This window comes from Rattus norvegicus, chromosome 1 (genome assembly GCF_036323735.1).
Source record: "Rattus norvegicus strain BN/NHsdMcwi chromosome 1, GRCr8, whole genome shotgun sequence".
NCBI classification, from domain to species: Eukaryota; Metazoa; Chordata; class Mammalia; order Rodentia; family Muridae; genus Rattus; species Rattus norvegicus.
Genome location: NC_086019.1, coordinates 183,350,224 through 183,375,101, shown reverse-complemented (window position 1 = coordinate 183,375,101; position 24,878 = coordinate 183,350,224). Strand labels below are relative to the sequence as shown.

Genomic DNA, 24,878 nt, shown 5'->3' with positions numbered 1-24,878 from the left:
TTTATACAAGTGATAAATGGGCAGAGAAAGAAGTTAGGGAAACAACACCCTTTATAATAGTCATGAATAATATAAACTATCTTGGTGTAACTCTAACCAAGCAAGTCAAAGATATGTATGACAAAAACTTCAAGTCCTTGAAGAAAAAAATCAAAGAAGATATCAGAAGATGGAAAGATCTTTCATGCTTGTGGATAGGTAGGATTAATATAGGGAAAATGGCCATCTTACCGAAAGCAATCTATAGATTCAATGCAATCTCCATCAAAATTCCAACACAATGTTTTTATAGACTTTGAAAGAACAATTCTCAACCCCTATGGAAAAACATCCATTTGATTCCTTGGGACTGATTTAATCATTATACTAGTGAATATCCAGTTTTCCCAGCACTATTTGTTGATGATCACTGTCTTCCCTTCAGTGTGTCTTTTTGTTATCTTTGCCAAAGTGAAGCTGGCTACAATTACATGCATTTGTTTGGGTCTTCTGTACTATTAACCTCCATAGCTGCTTTTATGCTGGACTATGCTTTTCACTGCTGTATCTCTGTAATATAGCCTGAAATTTGGTATGGTAACCCTGGAGGTTTTAATTGATATCGTATCACATCTATAAAATGATTTTCATAGACTGATAATTTTTACAATATTAATTATGCCAATTCCTATTTATGGGAAGTCATTTTATTTTCTAGTGTCTTCCTAAATTTCTTTCTTCAGAAATCTAAAGTTTTCACTGAAAAGTTTTACTTCCTTGGTTAGGTTTACTCCTAGATAAGATGGGATTATACTCATATCTCTTTCTCAGTATGTTTGTTGTTGGTGTACAGAAGAATTAATGATTTTTGTAAGTTGATTTTTGGATTCTGACACTTCACTGAAATGTAGAATATTTCTAGAAGTTTGTTGTTGAAATTTAGTGGATCATACACATATATATATAATTTCATATCATCTGCAAATAGGGCTAATATGACTTCTTTTCCTATTTAATTTCATTCTCCTGTTTTATTACTGTAGCTTATGCTTCTAGTACTCTACAGAAAAGGAGTGGAAAGTGTAAAAATCAATTTCAAATCTGTTTCTCCTTCTGGCCCTTTAGTTCCCATCAGTAGTGACTCTGAGACTAATTAGTTATTATTAGATGCCTAGGCTATAGGCTTTCCCCAGACTAGATTATAACTTATTTAACCCACTTGACTATTAACTATTTTGTCTACCATGTGGATACTTACCTCTCTTTTAGTCCTAGCCTTGTTCTTCCTTAAAGTTTTCTCAGCATCTCCCTGCTGGTCTGTCTCCCATCTTGTCTCTCTTTATCTCTTACTATTCCCCAGAATCTTCTCTCTCTCTGCCAGTGTCCCACCTCCTATTTCCTGCCCCAGCTCATTGACCATCAGTGTTTTTTTATTGACAGATGATATTCATAAGAGATTCTTTCGGGGGCTGAAGAGATGGCACAGTGGTTAAGAGCATCGACTGTTCTTCCAGAGGTCCTGAGTTCAAATCCCAGCAACCACATGGTAGCTCACAACCTTCTGGTGTGTCTTCTGGTGTGTCTGAAGACAGCTACAGTGTACCCATATACAAAAAGAGATTCTTTCTATGGGGGAGGGTGGATATCCTTGTCTCAGTCCTGATTTTAATCTAATTTTTTCCAACTTTTCTTCATTGAGGGTGATTTTGGCCATAGTTTTCTCATATATAATGTTTATTATATTGAGTTTTGTGCCTCCAGTCTTATTCTCTACAGAACCTTTACCATGAAATTGGGTTGGATTTTGTCAAAGGCTGTTGTGCATTATTGAGATAATCATGTGATCTTTGTCTTTAAGTCAAGTTCTTTGATTTATTATATTTATCATTTTAGGTAATTTGAACCATGCCTGAGTATCTAAAGACAACTTGATCATTATGGATGATATTTCTTAAATGAATTTTGCCTTTATGTTCATCAGCCATATCTCTCTGTAGCTCTATTTATTACCTGGTTTGGGTGTTACAGTTATTATGGTTTCCCAGGTATGTGAAAGTACTCCTTCTGTTTGTATTTTTAAAAGTTTTGGCTATAGTTCTTGTTTGAAAGACTGGTAGAATTTTATCTAGATGCGATGGCTTTGTTTGTTTTTGTTTTAAGTTGGAAAGTGGGGATTTGTGGCACTCACCTAGCTAGGCTGGAATAACTGATACCAGTTCAACTCAGTAAAAGCATAATTAACAAGTACAATTCCATGCATTAATACCCACCCCCATCACCCTCAGCAAACCTGGACATCATAAGGGACAATGGCTGTTCCCAGGTAGCCTGGTTTGACTTTCATTGTCCTAGAAACTCTGCAGGTAATTCCCTGTGGAGAGACACAGACAGAATAGCAAGCCTCAAGAAGATCCACACAGTCAGGGAAGGAAAGGTTCAGAAGCAGGTCTCACCTCTGCCCTCAGTTGCTAGAATCCCTGTCTTCTCCATTCCTGTACCCTGGCTCCCTCTTTTTGCCACCAAACATTTTGTTCAGAGGACAATCTGGTTACTCCCCAGGGAAAAGAAATAAACAACCACTCTCCACAAATCCAACTAAATGGGTGGAATGAGTTAGAGTGACTAAAACCAACAGTAACAGATCACACATCTCAAAATTGGAGAAGCAATGTTCCCAACACAGAGGAATGGTAAGTGTTTGAATAAGTGGATAGGATAAACACTTTGGGTGATCATAACATGTAGCACATAGATATAGAAATATTACACTGTAGATTTGGGGTACAACTTGGTGGCAGAATAATTGCTTAACATTTGAAAGCCCCTTGGCTTGGTTCTCAGTTGAAGCAGATGCAGATGCAGATGCAGAAGAAAGAAGAAGAAGAAGAAGAAGAAGAAGAAGAAGAAGAAGAAGAAGAAGAAGAAGAAGAAGAAGAAGAAGAAGAAGAAGAAGAGAGGAGGAGGAGGAGGAGGAGGAAGAGGAGGAGGAGGAGAGGAAGAAGAAAGGAAGAAGAAAGAAGGAAGAAGAGGAAAAGGAAGGGAAAGGAGAAGGAAGAGGATGAGGTGGTAAGAGAATGAATAAAAAGGGAAGGGAGGAGGAGGATGAAGGAGAGGGAAAGGAGGAAAAATTTTATGTTCAGTTCTTATGTGTCATGTAATTATTTGAAAATATGAAGTTACCCTCTTCAATCCGGGAGGCCTACATTCATGATAGGGACAGTTTCCCTGAATCCTGAAACCTGCCCTCAGAGAGGCTGTGGTACGGAGAAGCTCCGTCTGTACATGCCCTTGTCTGGACAGACAGCAACATTTGCTGTGTGTGCTCTCTGTGTACTATGGTCCTCACTCATGTTTTCCAGCTCTTCCTGACTGCTTCACGTCCCAGTGACAGCACTGCCTTCAGCCTGCTGGGGACACTACCAAGGGAGGCATCAGCCAGAGAAGGTAGGTGAGAGGGCAGAGTGGAGGAGAGAAAAATAAGAGATGCTCTGAAAAGAAGCAAGTCGAGTTGGGGGACAGAATCTCTAGGCTATTCTGAGGAGTAGCACAGATGGTGCAAATATGTGCTGCCCATCAACTCCAAGATGTATCGTCAGGGATGGTAAGATTGTACTGGCTCGTCCCTGTCCCTTGCCTCTGTTTGAGCAGGTGAGTGCCGTGCCTGACATATATGAGGGTGTCAGTTTTCTGCTAATGCATGACTCCATCACAGAAGACTTCCATGATCATTTTGTTAGAGTGAATAGCTGGGTTTTGGTTGCCATGGTGATGGTGTTGAAGAAAGAACTGTTAGGTCAGTAAGAAGAATTACTTTTCTGATGGGACTGAGTGGTGGCTCCAATCTTAGACTTTCAAGCCCTCAAAACTATGAACCACAACAGCTAGTTTTCTTCATAAATCGGCTAGCCTCAGGTATTAGGTTATTGTAATACAGATCAGACTAAGCTGTGCTGACCTTTTCTACTTTGTGAGTCCTTCTTTTTTCTACCCTTTATCCCCCAGTTTCACCCCCTATCACTAGATAGGTGAGAAAGGAGAGAGGAGGGAGAGAGAGAGAGAGAGAGAGAGAGAGAGAGAGAGAGAGAGCTGAGTCTAATTTCTTTTTTTCTTCTGGTGGGTTTTTGCTATTTTGTGGGTTCTTCTTTTTCCTATCCTTATCCCTATCTCTCTAGTTTCAATTCCATCACTAGATAGGAGAAAAAGAAGAGAGGAGGGGTGGAGAAAGATATAGAGATCTCTGAATCCAATTTCTTTCTTCTTGTTTAGTTTGAGCATGACTAAAAAAACCACAAACACCCCATACGTACACATACCTTGAATGACCACCAACCACCAACCCCACCTATGGGGGTCCTTGCATTTATGTACTATCTGGAAATTTCCCAGAATTCCAAATTTCACACAACTGCAGAAACTATCTGCAACTTGCAAAACCATGCCTCTGTTAGAGCATGATGCAAATCATAATCACCTGCTGTGAAGCAGCCCCATATCTCCACACCTGGGATGAAAATGAAAACATATTCCTATAATATTTCTCTGTCTTCCAAGGAAACCAAAATTCCAGAATTCTCACTACACTAAACCTCTTGCTCTTGACTACTCTTTGCCTTTTTTCATAACCTTTTTCATCACCTACCATGGCATCTATTATTTGATTTTTCTGTCTTCCTCCCCACCAGAATGCAATCCCCATGAAATCAAGATCATGATCATTTTGTTCCCATTGTAGTTGTTCAATAAGTATTTCTCAACTAAAAGAGTGATACCCTACTTCACTAAATGTCCTCAGTATCGAACAGAATCTGAATCTAGCAGGTGCACAAAGCCCATGGTTCCTTGGGGAGCAAATACCGTTTCTGTCTGGCCATAGATTTCTCGGATTTCCAGTCCTGTCTTGGCTTTCCAACTCTCCAGAGTCTCCGGGAGGAGGGTCTCTCCTCCACTGAAGCAGCTATGCAGATGTGGGAACTTGTAACTAAAGAAGAGAGTTCATTTACTTTTAGCTTCATTGGAACTGAAGTCTACCCAGGCTTGCGCTGAGCTCTGGGTGCTGTGATGATGTTCCTGGCTTTAGATAGGCTAAGTATGTCCAGCTTAATAGGTACAGGGATGGGTCTAGAGGATCCTACCAGTCCCCGACAGGTCCATCACCTGGAAAGATCCTGTTGTAGCAACATCCGGTAAATGAGGGGGGCACCCAGCAGGGTATTGATGGGGTAGCTGGAAAGCACCTGTAAAGAGAAAGCTCTCTGAGACACTGCTCATTAGACTAAATGCCAAACTCACCGTGTCAGTCACTACTTCTCGAGTTTTAGTGATCCCGACTGAAGTCCTTGTTTGTCTGTTGTGTTTGTCTTACACGTAAAAAGTCTCAATATTCTCATACATTCCCAAGGCCCAACAGAGGAATGAACAGATAGAAAAAAGTTCAAGACTCATGCGGAACACTTTTGTCGAAGCCTGGCTGGCTCTTGCCACTCAGTTTAAGATTCATCCTCATAATCTCCCATTCCACCCAACCAGAGCCTCAGCCATCATGGGGAACAGACTAGATGCTGCAGCAAATGAATCATGTGACCTTTATTCAGTGCCTTATCCTTCTGGGACCTGGTTTATTATAGGCTATTTCTAGAAAAATCGCGGTGAAAGACAATTCCCGAAAGGCATGGAACAGAATGCTTCCTCAAGAAGTTCCCACAGTGACCTCATGCAGTATGTACTGTGATCCTGCTTATGGGCCTGAGCCCTGCAAGACTAAGTAGATTGTAAACAACTGGAGGATTCAGTATTTGCCATGTGCTATGTAATGTTCTCTCCCCAACCATGCTTGTTTTGTGCAGAACAGAACAGTGATCTAAGCGAACATCTGGAAAAAAAAAACAATAAAGAACATGCAAGCATCACACAGTCGGATCCTGCATGTGTAGCAGACAACTCTATGCTGTGTCATATTTCTGCAACCAAAATGAAAGCACACTTACTGTTTGTTACTATGTGGTAATAAGCAGCTATGGCATGTAGATTTTCTCAATGACTATTTCAGACTATATAGGAAAAAGAATCCCACCCCCCACTCCTCTTAATCCTCCCATATAAATTCCCCAAACTGGACATAAGTCAAACACCCATCTGTAATATGATGGGAAAGAAATGATGGTTCATTTCTAGATATATTCTTAGAATGGAATGCTATAGAGCAATTAAAAAAAACTTCATATATATGAAAAAATATAGATCAACCTCACAAAGAAATTGGCTTAGGGAAAGAAACCAGGCACAAAGGGAAATACATCCTATACCTGAATTCACAAAAAAAGGAAAAAAAGAGAAAGGGTAAAATCTAAGCTGGTAGAAGTCAAAAGAGTTAGTAACTTATGAGGTGAGGACATGGGCAGGGTAGGCATGGGCACCTTCTGCAGCTATGGAAATATTTGAGGTTGCTATCTGGTGATAGTTACATGTGAGTCTGATGTAAGCCATGCATCTTATATGCTGGATGGAGCAATAGTAGCCATAAGAAAAGAATGAGAGTTTCGAGTTCTTTATATATATTAGCCCTCTATTAGATGTAGGATTGGTAAAGATCTTTTCCCAATCTGTTGGTTGCCATTTTGTCCTACTGACAATGTCCTTTGCCTTACAGAAGCTTTGCAGCTTTATGAGGTTCCATTTGTTGATTCTTGATCTTAGAGCATAAGCCATTGGTGTTCTGTTCAGGAAAATTTCCCCTGTGTCCATGTGTTTGAGATACTTCCCCACTTTTTCTTCTATTAGTTACACTGTATCTGGTTTTATGTGGAGGACCTTGATCCACTTGGACTTGAGCTTTGTACACAGCAATAAGAATGGATTGATTTGCATTCTTCTACATGCTGACTGCCAGTTGAACCAGCACCATTTGTTGAAAATGCTGTCTTTTTTCCACTGGATGGTTTAGCGCCTTTGTCAAAGATCAAGTGACCATAGGTATGTGGGTTCATTTCTGGGTCTTCAATTATATTCCACTGGTCTACCTGACTGTCTCTGTACCAATACCATACACTTTTTATCACGATTGCTCTGTAATGCAGCTACAGGTTAGGGAAGTTAGACTTCAAAGAATCAAATAATCCTATTAAAAATGCGGTACAGAGCTAAACAAAGAATTCTCAACTGAGGAATATGGAATGTCTGAGAAGCATCTAAATAAATGTTCAACATCCTTAGTCATCAGGGAAATGCAAATCAAAACAACCCTGAGATTCCACCTCACACCATTCAGAATAGCTAAGATCAAAAACTCAGGTGACAGCAGATGCTGGCGAGGATGTGGAGAAAGAGGAACACTCCTCCATTGTTGGTGGGATTGCAGACTGGTACAACCATTCTGGAAATCAGTCTGGGGGCTTCTCAGAAAATTGGACATAACACTACCTGAGGACCCAGCTGTGCCACTCCTGGGCATATACCCAAAAGATGCTCCAGTATATAACAAGGACACGTGCTCCACTATGTTCATAGCAGCCTTATTTATAATAGCCAGAAGCTGGAAAGAACCCAGATGCCCTTCAACAGAGGAATGGATACAGAAAATATGGTACATTTACACAATGGAGTACTCCTCAGCTATCAAAAACAATGACTTCATGAAATCTATAGGCAAATGGATGGAACTAGAAAATGTCATCCTGAGTGAGGTAACCCAAACACAAAAGAACACACATGATATGTACTCACTGATAAGTGGGTATTAGCCCAAAAGTTTGGAATATCCAAGATACAATTTATAGACCACATGAAGCTCAAGAAGAAGAAAGATAAAAGCGTGGATGCTTCTGTCCTTCTTAGAAGGGGGAACAAAAATACTCACATGAGGAAATATGGGGACAAAGTGTGAAGCAGGGCCTAAAGGAAAAGCCACCCAGAGACTGCCACACCTGGGGATCCATCCCACACGCAGTCACTAAACCCAATCACTATTAGGGATGCCAAGCAGTGCATGCTGTCAGGAGCCTGATACAGATGTCTCCTGAGAGGTTTTGCCAGAGACTGACAAATACAGAGGTGGATGCTCACAGTCAATCATTGGACTGAGAACAGGGTCCCCAATGGAGGAGTTAGAGAAAGGACTGAAAGAGCTAAAGGGGTTTGCAACCCATAGAAAGAACAACAATATCAACCAACCAGACATCAGTGGGAGGAGATACCCTTGGTCCTATGAAGGATTAATGTCCCAGTGTGGGGGAATGCCTGAGCAGGGAGGCAGGGAGAAGGGGATGGGGGAATGGGGTGGGGGTTTCTGGAGGGGAGCCCGGGAAGGGGGATAATATTTGAGGTGTGGATAAATAAAATATGCAGTGGAAAAATGGAAAAAAATAAAAAGAATGACTCCGTTCTCACCTCCTCCTTTCTCTTCCTCTCCACTCTCTGCTCTGTGGCTATGTGAACCTCCTAGTCTGAGGCCTTTCTATGCAGAAGCCTAAGCTGACAGAGGCAATGTCTGACTCATATAAATGATTTTCCAATTGTACATTAGAATAGTGGCATTCCATACATTTTAACCATTGTCTTGTGTTATACCACAAATAAATAAGGAAATATGAAACACACACACACACATACACACACACACACATGAATAAGCACACTCATGCATGTGCATAGACACGCACGCATGCACACAGATGCACATATATACATATATGTGTGAGGAAGATGGTATTACCTATCATCTCGTTTTCTGAGATATGACATCAAGAGAAGTGTCTCTTTCTTGGGAGAACTACCAACTAGTCCCATCTCCTGAATGCAAGTCATTCATCAATGTATGCATCCATCTTTCTCCCTAGACAATGAGCTTTGTTTTCCATCTTTCTTCCTGCTGTCCACTGCTCATCCACGTGGCTGGGGTTTAGCAGAATTTTTATGAACTTAAATTAACTGCAATAACCTGAAGTGTGCCAATCTGGAATTTACTCTGACCAACCAATGCAAATGGTCCTCTCTTACCTTTAGAACAGTTTGTGGATCAAACTTTGGCAAAAGATGGACAAATATGCACGTTCCCAATACCCAAGGTTCCAGAAATGACCCTAAAATGTTTAATATCCAGCCTGTGTCTGAGATGGTCCACATTGTGTCAGAAGGTCCCAGTCCTGTCCAGCTGAAACACAGAAAGCAGGCACAGGGAGATGAGTGTATATCAACACTGTGGCACTTGAGGGGCTGTGATGGGGAAGGGCTAGATGTGGGGATGCAGTGTGTGTGAAAGTGTGGGAGTGCTGTACAAACTGTTACCCTACAAGAAACAATTTAGCAGAGAACTGGTTTTCACTCTCACATTTGTTTCAATACTAGGACACTGGCTGGCAAGCAGAATCACCTAGAAAATGCTTAGTAACAAAAGACATCAGAGGAAACGTTTGTGTGTGTGTGTGTGTGTGTGTGTGTGTGTGTGTGTATGCATGCATGTATGCATGTATGTACATATGAGTGTGCAGATACATATGTATGGAGTGTTCGGGTGTCCTTGTCTATCACTCTCCACCTTATTCTTTGAGATAGGGTCTCTCACTAAATCTGGGACTCACTAATTGGCTAGACTGGCTGGCCAATGGGCTCTAGGGGGTTCCTACTAGCCATGTTCCTCCAGTGCTGGAATTACAGACATGCATCACCACATGCATCACTCTGCAGGTGCTGGAGATCTGAGCCCAGGTTCTTACTCTTGTAAAAGCATTTTGCCCAGTGAGCCCAGGCCCTCAGCCTTCAGGTCAACACATGATAATCTTGTCAACATCAGAGTTGTTGAGTAGGCCTTTGGTTCTCTTTGCTCCAAGTACTGCCTGAACACAGCTGCAGTACTGAAAATATCTGTTTCCTTTCTTTCTCCAGGGCAGAATAAGAGGCATCAACCCCTTGTCAAAGCAAAGATGTAATAGGATAAACAGAAAAAACACACAATCATTTACACACACACACACACACACACAGAAGATGATTGATCTCTTTAGGAAATTAAGCATATTGGGACCTATTAGGGATGATGGTAGTGAAAGGTATTGTCTTCATTTAAAAAGTAATTTATTACATGTCCTTTAAAATTGCACTTTATTTCAGCTCATCTATTAAGTTATTTATTTTGTGTGCAATTATGCACACGTGTGTGCTCATGAGGAGGGTACACACTCCTGTGTGTACATATGTGTCTGTTTGTTGAGGCCAGAGATGAACATCAGGTGTTGTACTCAGGTCCTCTCTATCTTAAATTTTGAGATAGTATCTCTCACTGTCTGCCCTGGAATTTACAAATTAGGCTAAGCTTGGCAGCCTGGAAGTCTCAGGACACCACCAATTGCCACCTCTAAGATTTAGCATTACAAATGTGAGCAACCAAACTACTTTTTTAAAATGTGATTCTGGAGACCACTGTCTTATTGCTTGTGTGACAAGGACTTTATGACTCCTCACTCCTAATTTAGACTAATTTCGTCTTCTGATATAGTTGACTCCCTGGTAGGACATTTATTCTTTTAAAAAGTTTTTTAATATTAATATATGTCCTGTTCAAATAATACAGTTATCATTGGAGGAAGGAGTTATGGGAAAAGAACACAAAGATCTTCAGCCATTAGCTCATGAAGACCTTGGCACTGTATCTTCCGACTCCACAGGTCACAGTGGCCTAGGAATGAAATCAGTGCTGTTGTGCGGCCTATGTTCTAGAAACTCCAATAACACAATTCATTTCATTCCTCTAATGATCCTTTTCACATGAATTGATTTCCAAATAATATGTTCCCAGCAAAAAAGAAGATGTCCTGGAGTCTGAGTACCATTAAAGAAAATTGCCAGACAACCCCAAATACAAGGTAGAGAGCACCGTGGAAGAGGACTTTTGTACCCTATTGCTATCCATTCATCCTACTAGTGTGGCTTGACACAAGGAAGAAGTATTGAGACCTTGAGTTGTCTAAAACAGAAATGCCACACTGAAGAGTTCCCAGTATGTGAAGCCTTGCTTTTATAGCCCCACTTCTCTGTTGTCTTTCTTGAAGTCCCCAGGGAAGATCAGACCTGACTTCAGAACAGTTGTTATGAATCTATCGAAGGAAAAGGCTCGACTTACCCAGCATCCATCTTGGCCTTGAGGCCCAGGCTGCAGTGGGAGTGCTCTGCCATCTTGGGAGGGCCACTGGTCCCGCTAGTGAAATAGATGGCAGCTGATTCTTGGCTTACAGTCTCCACACACTGATGAATGGGGGATGCATCCCTACAGGAACCAGAGTCAATGTGTCAGATCTAGCCTGGACACTGGACACTGGAGGCGGTGCCTCATCTTCTCTCAGTTGCCCTCTAGTCAGATGACCGTCTCTAAAGGGAAGCTCTTGAGTGACAAAACTGATGGATTCCTGAGTGAGTCCGACTTAGCACTTTGTTAACTATGTGAGTTTGTACAAGTTACTTAACATCTATGAGTCTCACTTTCCATATATGTGAAAAGGGGTCAAGAAAACCTGTCTCAGAGAGTTTAGCGAGAAAGGTAACTCTACAACAAAAAAAGCAAGGGCTTAAGTAGCCGAGGCTTAATGTTAATTCAGTTTTGTTGGGCCCCAGAATGATACCAGGAGCACAGTTAGTTTTCCAAGTGGTTTTAAAAAAATTATTTATTTACATTTTATGCATATGGGTGTTTTGCCTGCATTTATACACATCATGTCTGTTTACTGTGGAGGCCAGAAGAGGGCATTTTATCCTCTGGAACTGGAGTTACAGAAAGTTGTTAATCTGCCATATAGATGTTGGGAATTAAACCCAAGTCCACAGGATGAGCAGAGCTAGTGATCTCTTGACACCCACTTTTATTCTCTGGAAGAACTTACAAGTTTTTTAGGCGGTCTTTCTAGTGTATTGAATTTGAATCTCTAAAAGCTGGTATTTTATTGCTTTTTTTAATGAAAATTCTTTCAAAGATCATGACAGAAGAAATGGGGCAAAAACCTTTATGTTCTCTCTAAATATTTCCTAAGTCTCTAATGGATGGATTTCAGACATATGGCAAGAAACCCATTTATCTAGTCAGCCTTGGTATGAAATTCTGGAAGAACCACCATTCTGGAAAGTGTCTCCTACGGATACAGAATTAGGGATATAGAATGTGGGGAGAGCCTGAAAGTCAGTGCACCAGGCATCTCTGAGGGTTGCCTCGTATACTGTTGGACTCACTTCACATTTGATCTATGGCTGTGATGAATAGTTCCAGATGCCTTTCAATCCCATTCAGTATGTAGTATGTGAATGTATATCTGGGTACTTGTATGGTACAAGTCTGTAGTGTGTTTATGTAATATGCATTTTATGTGCCTCTGCCATTTGTCTGTCTGTTTGTACATTCGTGTGTGCGTCTCTCTCTCTCTCTCTCTCTCTCTCTCTCTCTCTCTCTCTCTCTGTGTGTGTGTGTGTGTGTGTGCTGTATTCATGTATGTGCTAAGCACATACCTGCATGTGACCACTCAAATGCCACAGATGTTTCCTGCTTCTGCTCTCTGCAACATTGCCTTAAGACAAGATCTCTCAATGAACTGGAATCTTAGCTTATGGTAAGGCTAGATTGGCCTATGAACATTTGGGATCTGCCTGTGTTTACCTCTCAGTGCTAGAGTTCCAGTCATGGGCAGCCATGCTGGCTTTTTACATGGATGCAGGAGATTTGAATCTGGTCTCTTGCTTATACAGCAAGTGCTCTTATCCACTGTGACACATCCTTAGGCCCTTAGTCTCCTGGGGATTTTTTATTGGATCTTTTATGTATTTACATTTCAAATGCTATTTCCTCTCCCCCTCTTCCATCTCCCTCCCCCCTCCCCTCTGCTTCTATGAAGATGCTCCCACTCCCACCCATCCACCCCCACCTCGACACCCTGGAATTCCCCTACATTGGGGAATCGAGCCTTCAAAGGACCAAGGGCCTCTCCTCCTACTGATGCCAGACAATATGCTACATATGCAGTTGGAGCCATGGGTCCCTCCATGTGTACTCATTGGTTGGTGGTTTAGTCCCTGGGAGCTCTGGGGGTGTGGGTGGGGGCAGTGTTGGTTGATGTTGTTCTTCCTATGGGGTTGCAAACCATCTGAGGATTTTTTTAATGCTACTATGGCATGGGACTCTGTACCTGCAAATATAAAAGTCCAGAAGTGTGAGGTAATAATGTCCTTTCCAACCATCAGCAAATGAATGTCAGTCCTTTGTTAGAAAATCCTTGGGGGTGTTCTTTGTGCTTTGGGGGAGGTGTCTGAATGCCCAGTTCTACCCACCTTTGGAGTGAGTCTATACTAAACACTTGCAATTGCTTTCCTTTCTTCATTGTCTCAGTCTCCTTAGGTTTATACTGTGCACAACTATACAATTTCTGGTTTGGATTTCTAGTTTGAGTGAAAACCCGGCTAAGGCAAGAGATACTCACTTTAGCAGTGCCTTGAAGTTTAGCCATCCTTCTCGATTTTTTTCAGACACCAGCAACTTGATTTTCAGAAAAGAGCAGTCAGGGGCCACAGCATCCACTTCCTGAACCACTTCATCCCCAGCCACAATGGCCCTGGCCTTGGATGATTGCAGCCTGTAGAGTATGTCTGTGGATTTCATCTGGGTGGTTCCAGGCATGAAAACAAGACCTGAAGAAGCCAAACAGTTTAAAGAGAGCTAGGAAGAGAATTGTCTTCTTCCCCAGAGAAGGGCTGTGCACGGCCATGGGACCAACAGGAAGGGCAGGAGAGAGGACCAGTGGAGAATAAGGACAGCACATTCTCTGGAGGTTTCTTTGGGGAGAAGAGGCTGTAGTTCTCTGCCCTCCATTTCTTCCACAGGGGAGAGTGCCCAGCCTGTGTGGGCAGTTACTAACCAGAACGCATGCAGCCGAGGGTCACCAGCCACCACTCTGGGACTCGAGGAAGCACTACTGCTACACGGTCCCCACGCTGCAGGCCACAGGCCCTGGTGAGAACATTGGCCGTCTGTTTACTGATTTCACTCAGTTCTCTGAAGTTCCACTTTAGTTCTTCCCCACTGCCATTCATCCACCATAGGGCTGGACCTGGAGATCTCTTGCCAGCCTGAAGAAAGAGAAAGCCTGGTGAGCAGAAGACCTACAGGGACACAGCACGTAGGACGGTTGTTAGGATAATCGTCTTATGCAATGTTTAAAGGTTGTCTTTGTGTTATTCAAATGTTGATTTCTGTACCCGCAGTGTTGATAACTGTCTGGGTTTTGGTATTGTTGTTTTTATGAAGCATCACCTGTTTTAGTGTTTTGTAAAACATCTTCTCCATCACTTGATTGATTTAATAAAGAGCTGTGGCCCAGAGTGGGCGGGAGAGGAACATCCAGGCAGATAGGAATTCTGGGAAAGGATCAGGCCTGAGCACACAAGGGCAGGGTGGGGATGTCTCCAGCTGGACATGGGGATGGAAGGAACAGGCGCCGGGGCTGTGTGAGAGAGATCTAATGACTATGTGGCAACTGTGGCTGAGTATAGATGGTGAAGTTATACAAGCTAGTGGGAACAAGCCTAAGCTATAAGGTCTAATCTTTTATTAATAATAAAAGGTCTTCATGTCATTATTGGGGGCTGTCAGGTCAAGATATTCTGGTGATAGGAACACAGCAAACAGAACAAATTTCAGGTGTAGGGGTAGGCTTGTCAATCTGAGGACATCCACACACAATTAAAAAGTGTTGAAAACCCTCAAGTTATTTTTTAAAATGTGGGTTAGACCTATTAACACAATGGAGACTTTTAATATGCATGTTTTTAAAAAGCAACAGTAAAACACATTATATATTACTGTGATAGATGATATGATTGGCAGTTGGATTAGCTTGAGAATGCCTAAGAGATGAGTAAAGTGTACCTCTCATGTATGCCTGTGGGATTACATCCTTATCGTGTAAACTGTAGGACAAATTCCACTCCCTAGAACACATTACCAAAAAGCAGGTCGTGGTGACACACACTGGTAATTCAGGTACTGGGGAGGTGGAGACCGGCAGATCCCTGTGCCTTGACATCCAGTGTAGTGTACTCACTGAGTCACTGGTCTGTGAGGGACCTCCTCTCCAAACCCAAAGTGATGGATCTGAGGAAGGACACGTGAGGTTGACCTCTGGCATCCACTTGCACTCGTACATTTTAAACATGTATACATGTGTGCACATCAGTGCATATATACACACAGAGACAAAGGGACTTTTGTTGTTAGGCATTGCCCTTGTCCTGCGGTTCCTTCCTCTGGATTCAAACAGTCCCTTGTAGGACAGGAGAGGCTCCGGGGCTCAGGAAACTAACAAAGCAAACAATGAACAAGTCTACAAGACGCACAGGCACGTGACTCTTCAAGGAGCCAGTTCAGGCTGTTTTAGTTAAGTCGTAAATGGCTAGTTGCATAACACATCAATAGTACATGCTCAGGAGGGCTTCTCAGTGACACATGTCCCTCTGGGTTACTCCTGTAACTCCCTTCCCACACCCTTGTAGCTAACCCCAAAGGCTTATTGTCTCATCAGTATTGACTTAGATCAGATCAGTTCTTGGGCCTCTCATCACATAGCTGGGGTGAACACCACGCCTCCCAGGAAGAGCTATGGAACAACCTTGAACCTGTGTTCCATCTTCAACAGAGCGGAGGGTACAATTGCCGAGCTAAGGTTATGTCACAGAGCCAGGACCTCAGAACAACATCACCGTCACAGTTCCCTTTGGGTATCCTGGTTTGGTTCCCTTGCTGGTTAAGTCCAGCCTTTCTCCTGCCTTAGCCTGGGTGAGCCAGTTCAGCCTTTTGAATTGTATTTCTGATGAAGGCAGTGGTAAGCTGGTAGTGAATGAAACTCATAGATGGAAAAGAAACTTGGAGGTTTCTACATCCCTGCCTCCACCCCGACCCCATCTCTTGGGCTGAAGCCCTTTTCTACTCTGTTGAGTGGGCATCTTACTCACAGACCTTGAGAGCAGGTACATATGGCCTAGTTTTCTGAGAAGACTGGCTAAGCCTTGAGTGTTGGTTTCTTTCTGTGATCATGTTAATCAGAATGTCCATCACTGTGACAAACACCTTAGTGTATCTCTTAGCTTGTGCATCAGAGGGTTCTGTCAATATCCCTTGGCTGTGTTGACTCTGAGCATGCGTAAGGTGAGGCAGAGAGTCACAGCAGTAGGCATGTGTGACAGGGGCTACTTACTCTACTACAGATAGGAAGTAAAGAGAGAATCAGAGACCACAGACAAAGCAAACCTTCAGGGTTATGTTCCCAGTGACCTGCTTCCTCTAGTCCCACTGTGTAAAGCTTCTACCACCTCCCAATCCATCATAACCAGCAGGAGATCAAATGTTTAAAGTGAGCTTATGGGGTCACTGCTGTAACAAGACCTCAGACCTTAGCACGACTCACTCTATGATGAAAGTACCATTCAGTTAAATTCAGCATGGAGACAGAAACACTTACCAAAACTAAAACAAAGGCCCAATCTGTCAAAACGCATCTTGTTCTGGGAAAGTCTCTAAGTGTATTAACCTTGCTCTTTAGCTTCTGTAGTTCTGTTCTGGCTAACTGAAGTATGTCAACCTAGAGCATGCTGGTTTGTGCTTAAAAGATCACCCTGAGAATGACTCAGGGATGAACCGGGACTCCGAACACCCAGTGTAGCTGTGGCTGGCTAATGAAGACTTTCTATTATCCTAGACCCATGTCAGAGCAGTCTTCTCTGGTGAACGCCTCACAATGTTTCTGAAAGCCCCGGAGAAAAACCAGAGACCATGAGTCACTGGGGTCTCAGAGCCCCTTAGCAAAATAGTGTAGTTGTCAGGGCACTCCTGCGGTGTGTGCAACTTGAGATGTTCCAGGCCCCCCAGGAATTCCTTTGATCAATTACTGCCTATCACTTCAGAGGGTCCGGACACTTCCACCACAATAAAAACAAATTGGAAAGTCAACTGATCTGTCACCTCCAGAAGTAAGTCTGGTTAAGGTGCCTTCTGTTTGGACACATAGGAGAGATAGGACATGGCTGCCCATCCCAGTGTCCAGGATCTGTGTGAGAGTCCTGTCTGCCTGCTAAGGCGTATGAATGTGTGGTAGCCACTCCTGGTTATTTTCTCTCTGTCTCTCTGTCTCTGTCTCTGTCTCTTTCTCTCTCTCTTTCTCTTTCTCTTTCTGTATATATGTATGTGTGTATGTGTATGTGTGTGTGTGTGTCTTTGTGTGGGCATACCTCTCTTTGTCTTTCTATGTGTTTCTGTCAGATCTGTTTCTCTGCATTGACCAGTAGCTTTCTCTTGTGTGAAAACAAACTGGCTTAAGAACTATGCCCCCATCTTTTTGGGGACCTGAATCTTCTTGCTTCTGCCAGATCACCCAGAGAAACCCAAAAAGACCCTTCACTCGTTCCTCTTCAGGAACAGGCTCTCTTGCCCAGTCTGTTGCTGGATTCCCATTCGTAGTCAGAGCTAGCCCCCGTGTGGAGGTAGGAAAGAACTGGATGTCTCACTCAGGGCTGCCTGCCATCTAAGGAAAACATACAAGGAGGGGAAGACTCTCTTGGATGAGCGCTCCTTCTGCTCTGTGCCTGCTCTAAGCAGCCCCAGGGAAGGTGAAAAATTCCCTGGGCTGAGCTGGAAGAAAAAAAAGAAAGGTTCCACTCATTTTTCCATTACAATTGTGTCTCCTTTTTTACCAGTGATTCATAAAAACCCATATTCTTTGAAAAAGTAAAAACAAACAAACAAACAAACAAACAAACAAACAAACAAATGCCCCTGGGCAGGCAAGCAGATGACTACCAGACAACACAGCCTGGATAAAATGGATTTTTCTTTCTGTCTAACTAACATTGATTAAACAGACTTTAAACAACTTTCACTGTGTCCTTTCTAAAGGATTAAAGATAGCTACTAAAAAGATTTCCTTTGTTACCAACTTGTCCCCAGATATTAAAAAATATTAAGTTATAACTAGGTCCCAGTTGCTAGAAGTCCCTTGAAGAGTGCTTAACAGTAGAGAGCTGAGTGGGACAAGATCTTTTATATAACTGAAAGCCACTATCCCATTCTCTCATGATGAAACAGTGAGACTGACAGATACCCAGCAAAGGTTGGGTGTCTCACCCTCACGTAGGGGATTAAAGAAACCAATACCTTAGGATTGGCCCAACCCTAAGCTCCTATAATTGTCCAATTACCCAGTTTAGCTACCTCTTTCCAAATGAAACAATACCCAGTGACCTTGGACACGTAAGGGGAACTTGCAGTTTACATTGCCTAGCTTAAAAACACAGACATCTTGGTCCCTAGACAGTCACCTTGGACTCTACCTCTTCTGCCTATGAAGAAACATGAAACCTCTGATTCTCATGAGTCTGGTTCTTCCAGAGAATCAGGTGTACATGGTCTTTGACCTGAAATATGTATTCTCCAGCCTCTCATTGGCAGAAATGAATGGACCTATCTTGGATTTTACATGTACAGACCCAATGGGAGGTTACAGTGGGCAACTTACCTGGACAGGGCTGCTCCAGGAATTAAAGACACTAAATGCAGACTTCTTGCCATTCTGCCAGAAGTTTCCTGGGAAGGTAGATTATAAAAGGGCCACTGCTGCCAGAGTTGTAGACCTTGGGCTACAGAATGTCAGCTAAGAGTGTCCAACTTTGTGTATCAGAAGCTACCCATCTTTGCTACCAGCTGAAGGAAGGGAAAAGGAGCCAGTCTCAGATAGGGTTGCTACCATCCTTCAAGTCCCAACTCCAGAGCCTAAGAGACAGGTTTGAGAGTTCCTGGGTATAGGTGGATATTGCTGCCTCTGGATACCAGGGTTTGTGGAAATAAGAAGACCTTTATACACCCAGCATGGAGTAGGGCACTAAGTTTCTAATCTGGACTAAACAAAAGACAGTTGAGGCTTTTAAAACAGCTCTGACTTCTGCTTCAACCCTAAAGGGGTTTTAATGCAAACTTTGGGGCCATGAAATACTCTGTGTGGTTGGACTCTGAAGCCACAGGATGGCCCACCTGTTTAAAAGCTGTGGCAGTTACTGCTAGTTTAATAAAATAAAGCAAACAAGTTAACACTGGGTCAAGATCTTATCTTCCCAACACCCATGACCCGACTGAGGCTCTCTGGTGGAAGTCCAGAATGCTGGTGGCTGTCTAATGATTGTGTGACCTAGTAGCAGGCCTTACTTCTGGCATCCAGTCTGAGAAACCTAGCACCATCAATTTGGCTGCTCTCTTGCCCCTGGTGCTCATTAGTGACTATCAGGAGATGAGAGATAAAAGCAGGTATGTGTAAGCTACAATAGTTACTCTAACTGAAATGATTTGGGTCCATGCCAAGTACCTCAGCTCAGAAAGCAGAACTGATTGCTGTGACCCAGGCTCTCAGATTGGGAAAGGAAAGTCCACCACAGTATACATGGACTGTCAGTGTTATGCTTTTAGTACCAGCCATGCCCATAGTATACTCCAGAGAAAAAAGAGAGCTTCTCATTACTAGAAAGGGGGACATTATAAAACTTGCCCCCCAACCCAGAGGCTATTTGTCTTCCTCACAAATTGCTATCCTCCACTGTCAGGCTGCTAACTTGGCTGCCTGATAAATGGCCCTAAGACCATTGGGGCATATGGATATTCTGATAAAATACCATGACCAAGTACTGCCTGAGACTCCATGGTAAAGGAGAAATGGACAACTTAACCCCACAGGTTGATAGAGGACACCAGAGGGAAAGAGCATTCTCCCAGAAACAATGGGCAGGACTCTGGTAACTGACCCAGGCTACTCATCTGGGATCTACAAAACATTCTGAGTTGCCCAGACTAAGGTATGTTATACAAAGACTGGACAGCCTAGTGCAGGATGCCTCAACTAGTCTTCAGGTTTATGCTCAAAATGGACCACTCTTACCCAGGAAGGTGTCTGAATGAGAGACCAACATTCTGGTAAACTCTTGGAAAACTGACTTCAAGATCCAGCCTGCTGGGGGGATGATAAAAATACTTGATAATTTTTTATAACTATTTTGTTCCCTTCTGAATAAGATTCACACATCCTCCCTTGGGCCCTCTTTATTACCCAGGTTTTTGGGTCTGTGGTGGTTATCCTGCACTTTATGGCTAATGTCCACTTATAAATGAGCACATACTATAGTTATTTCTCTGGGTTTGCATAACCTCACTCAGGATGATATTCTCAAGTTTCATCCATTTGCCTACAAATTTCATGATGTCTTTGTTTTTAATAGCGGAATAGTATTCCATTGTGTAGATGGACTACATTTTCTGTATCCATTCTTCAGTTGAGGAATATCTGGATTGTTTCTAGTTTGGCTATTATGAATAAAGCTGCCATGGACATAGTTAAGCAAGTGTCCCTGTAGTATAGTGAGGCATCTTTTGTGTATATGCCAAGTCACCAGAGGTGGATGAAGAGAGGGAACTGGGTGGGAGAAGGAGTGTGGAGGGGTACAGGAATGGCAATTAGATGTTGGGGCAGGAGACAGGAAAGGGCAGGGAATGAGAACAGAAATCATTGCAGGGAGCATCTCTGGGACTAGCTGGAGACCTGGGATAGAGAAGGTTCTGGGAGTTTATGAGTGGTGACCCTAGCTGAGATTCCTACCAGCGGGGGATATAGACACTGAAGTAGTCACCATCTGTTGTCGGTTGGACTTCCAGTGGAAAGAGAGGAACATAAAACCATCCACAAAGCCTTCAACTCGAAATTAGTCCTGCCTACAAGATGCACAAAGATAAAGATGGAGCAGAGACTGAGGGAAGAGCTAACCAACGACTGGCCCAACATGAGATCCATCCCAGGGGAGGAGCCATAATGGGACAAGCTAACTAGCAGGTGATCTTCCTGAGATGGCCTGCTTCAGGTTAGTATATAATCTGTGGCAGGTTCACCCTTATGTGGCAAGGTCACAAAGGAATTCATTTTAGGAAAGATTCCTGCTATTAATATATTTTCCTGTTATTATTAAACATATATAACAATCACTAAGCAATAGCACACCCCTTTGAAGCAGATCTCTGCAGATCTACGATGATGAACTGTCTAGTAGTGATGCTATATAGACAAATGGTTGACTTCCTAAGTCTTAATGGTGATCCTATAAGAATTCTTAAAATTATATCAGTGATTATTAAGCTATTTTATAGTGGGACTGCTATTAGGTCCTTTTTAGATAGTCAAAACTGCAGCCAGAACTCTGCCAGTCTCCCAAGTGTCACCAGTTAATTGCTCTTAGACATTAACCAGACTTTCTCTGACTCACAGCACATTCCGAGAGGTTGTAAAACAATTAACCAAAGGTCATAAACAGAGAACTAATGATTTATTATAGGTGCTAGGACAGAAGATAACATATTGACTGGGTTTATCTATACAAAACTTCACTAATAACTTAGTTATAGTTTTAAACCTTCAGCGAACCTGTGGAGCTGAGACAGGTGATGGATGTTTAGCCAGATAATTTCTCCTAATGGATATGCATGTAAACACTCTCTGTTGGAAACCTCTGTTTCAATTTATTTGATTTTTTTTGTGTGAACTTATGATAAACTTTTTAACATGTGATCATGTAATCTGAAAGATGTATAAGTACTGAGGATTAAGAGAAGAGAGCGAAATTTTTTCCCTTAGGAGAATTTTTTCCTTTTCCCCTCCTGGAAGAATTTTTTCCCTTTCCTTGCTTAGAAGAATCAAACCCCACCCTCCCCACTGCACCCCCCCACACCGCGCTTAGAATCTTTCTGCTTTTCTACTTAGATAACTTTTATAGGAAAATTTTTACAACTTGGTAATAAATGCTGTAATCATTTTTCTTTTCTTTTCTTTCTTTCTTTTTTTTTTTTTTTTTTTTTTTTTGGTTCTTTTTTTTTTTCAGAGCTGGGGACCGAACTCAGGGCCTTGCGCTTCCTAGGCAAGTGCTCTACCACTGAGCTAAATCCTCAACTGTAATCATTTTTCTAAGTGTCCCCTTTTCTTCCTCGGACTTCTGACTAGCAGGCTGCAAGTCAGAATGCAGCAGTTCCTGCTGAGAGAGAGCAAAGGTCGCATTACTTAACCCTCCACTATTAGTTAGGCTACCCTTGTTAATCACCTAAGCCAGCAGCCTTTAACCCCTCAGAAAGAGCAAGAAAGTTTTTAGGACTTTTAGAAGTTATCGTCAGCATTTCAGTACACTTAGAGAGCTAGAACATCTGGAGACCCTCAGACTTTGAAGCCAATACGAGAGTCCTACTCTGTGTACTTCACCACCACCCTCTCCGGGCCAGGAGACTCCTAGCAAAAGCAACCCTTGACACCATTCATGATACTCTGCTATGCTTGCAGACAGGTGTCTAGTATAACTGTCATCTGAGAGGCTTCATCCAGCAGTAGATGGAGGCAGATGCAGAGACCCACAGTCAAACATCAGGAGGAGCTCAAGAAGTGTTGTGGAAGAGTGGGAGATAGAATTGAGCAAGCTGGACGGGTCAAGGACACCACAAGAAGACCTACAGAGTCAACTAACCTGGGTCCATGTGTGGATCACAGAGACTGAACCACCTACCAAAGAGCATTCAGGGGCTGAACCTAGGTCCCAAACACATTTGTAGCAGATGTGCGTCTTAGTCTTCATATGAATCCCCTAACAATTGGAGCAAGGGCTGTCCCTGACTCTGTTGCCTGCCACTGGACTCCCTTCCCCTAACTGGATTGCCTGGTTGGGCCTCAGCGGGAAAGGAGTTGCTTAGTCTTGCTGGGACTAGATGTCCCAGGGTGCTGTGGTACCCTAGAGGGACTTCTCCTTTTCTGAGGAGAAGAGGAGGGGGTAGTGGGGAAGGGATTGTAAGGGTGGGACTAGGAGGAGAGGAGGAAGGAGAGGCTGAGATTGGGATATAATGTGAATAAAAAAATAAATTATGGAAAGGAAAAAACTGAAAAAAATACTAGGTAATTTTTAAAGATATTTTTTCAGGGTGGGTAGATTTCCTACTCTGGACTGAAACTGCTCAAATAGAAGCTAAAATCTCCTCCAGGAATTGGTCCCATGATTTAACCTCCCCCTACAATGGGGTCCAACAACGGCCTAGTTTTCATAGCTAAAATCTCTCAAATAATAGCTAAAGCTTTAGACACAGATTGAAATTTCATTTTCCATATAGACTTCAGAGTTCTGGACAGGTTAAAAAAAGGACATTAAGAGAACCCTTAACCAAACTCCATTAGAGTCTACCAAAGGATTGGCAGACCTCCTTCCTTTGCTTTGCTTCAGCCCGCTGCTGCACACCATGTAGGGAGGAATTTATCTGCTTCTTTGAGATTATGTTTGGAAGGCTTGCCCCACTGCTTCCCGGGCTCCAAGAACAGCAGTTGGCAGAATTCTTGTTCTATTCCTTTCTCAAGACACGACAGGCCCTCCAATCCATTAAGACTTTACACTGGACTATCCAAGTCTCTCACCAGTTTTCCATTGTTCCAGTCCAGTGATACTATCCAGATCAAATAGATAGCCAAAGGGGCCCTGAAACCAACTTGGAAAGGATGCTATAAGGTGATTGTCTCCACTCCTATGGCTGTAAAGGTAACGGATGTTATACCATGGATCCACCTTACCCAGGTCAAGAAAATGGGAGCCATAGATGCTGCTTCTAAATAGACTGTCTCCGGACTTCATTGGGCCCTCTACCTCCTCCTGAGACTTGTGTCTGGTATGAAAACAGGGTTATGCTCCAACCCCCACAGCCCTCATGTCTAGACCTGGGAACTGAGTAAGATAGATATAGGAAAGGTTTTATCTAGTGTGACTACAGACCAACAACCCACATTCCATCTATACATACCCTGTATCTAGGCCCCCTGATTGCCAAAACACAGAGTGTTTAAAAGATTCTGTCCTTTGGAACATAGGAAAAACCTGAGGAATTAGACTCTTTGCCACAGAAAGGGACTCTGGGGACAGAGATAATTATTTCCAAACAAAACTTAGCCAGGATTGCTGGCTATGCTTAGACATCAGGGCCCTGTAATACATAGGGAAAGGAACCAACCAAATTGTCAGCCCATTGACTGTCAAAACTTCCATGACTCTGTTAGAGGACTTACAAGGGGCTAAACCTTGTCTAATATCCAAAACCTGTTACCTTTCCACTTTCTCTTATTCTGATGCCTGCCTTATGGGTGAATTCATATAGACAACAACATTACTGGGCCTCAGAGACTACTTGGTGGGCGTGTACTAATAGGTTGACTAACTCTACCTCTTCTAATACTTTCTAAATTAAGTATATAGGTTGAACAGGACCAAGAAGTATTAGAGTTCAGTTTTTGAATTAAAAGAGCAATTAGATGGTCCTACAAGATCGGAGAGGCTTAGATGTCTCAGGAGATAAAGAAAGTATGTATGGCTTCGGGAAAGTCCTCTTGTTTCTAGGCTAATTTGTTCAGGAGTAATTTGAGGAAGTCTTGCTGTGGTTGGAAAAATAACAACAATTCCCTTAGTCCCCCTGGCTAACTACTCTGCTATCAGGACTGGCTGCTAATTAATTCTCATTCCGATTAGATTTACAGTGAGCCTCTGTGTCTTAAACTAAAACAGGATGAGTCCATGATTTGACTCATTCACTAAACCACCCCCCCCCCAACTAAGACTAAGTGAGGCCCCAGACCTTAGCACAACTGACTCCATGATGAAAATACCATTCAGGCTGTAAAACTCAATATGTAGTCAGAATTATCTGCTGAAACTGAAACTTTTCCTCTGGGAAAGGCTCGAAATGTACTGAGCTTAAGAGCCTACCCTAAGAAAGGCTCAGTGTTACCTGGGATCCTGAATACCCAGTGTAGTCACCAGCTGTCTAATAGAGACTTTCTATTGGCTTA

General features: G+C 42.7%; 2 protein-coding genes across 2 annotated transcripts in view; one reads left to right on the top strand and one right to left on the bottom strand.

The window, feature by feature from the left end:
• The window catches only part of Pdilt (protein disulfide isomerase-like, testis expressed), a 294,014-nt gene that overhangs the window by 187,724 nt on the left and 81,412 nt on the right, over nucleotides 1-24,878 (top strand). The gene's annotated exons all lie outside the window — the stretch shown is intronic.
• Nucleotides 1-24,878, bottom strand: part of Acsm2 (acyl-CoA synthetase medium-chain family member 2) — a 38,749-nt gene that overhangs the window by 11,352 nt on the left and 2,519 nt on the right. The window contains 7 exon segments of the mRNA NM_144748.1: nucleotides 2,270-2,350; nucleotides 4,834-4,957; nucleotides 5,134-5,213; nucleotides 8,971-9,124; nucleotides 11,090-11,233; nucleotides 13,425-13,632; nucleotides 13,860-14,070. Coding sequence (NP_653349.1) covers nucleotides 2,270-2,350; nucleotides 4,834-4,957; nucleotides 5,134-5,213; nucleotides 8,971-9,124; nucleotides 11,090-11,233; nucleotides 13,425-13,632; nucleotides 13,860-14,070 — 1,002 coding nt within the window.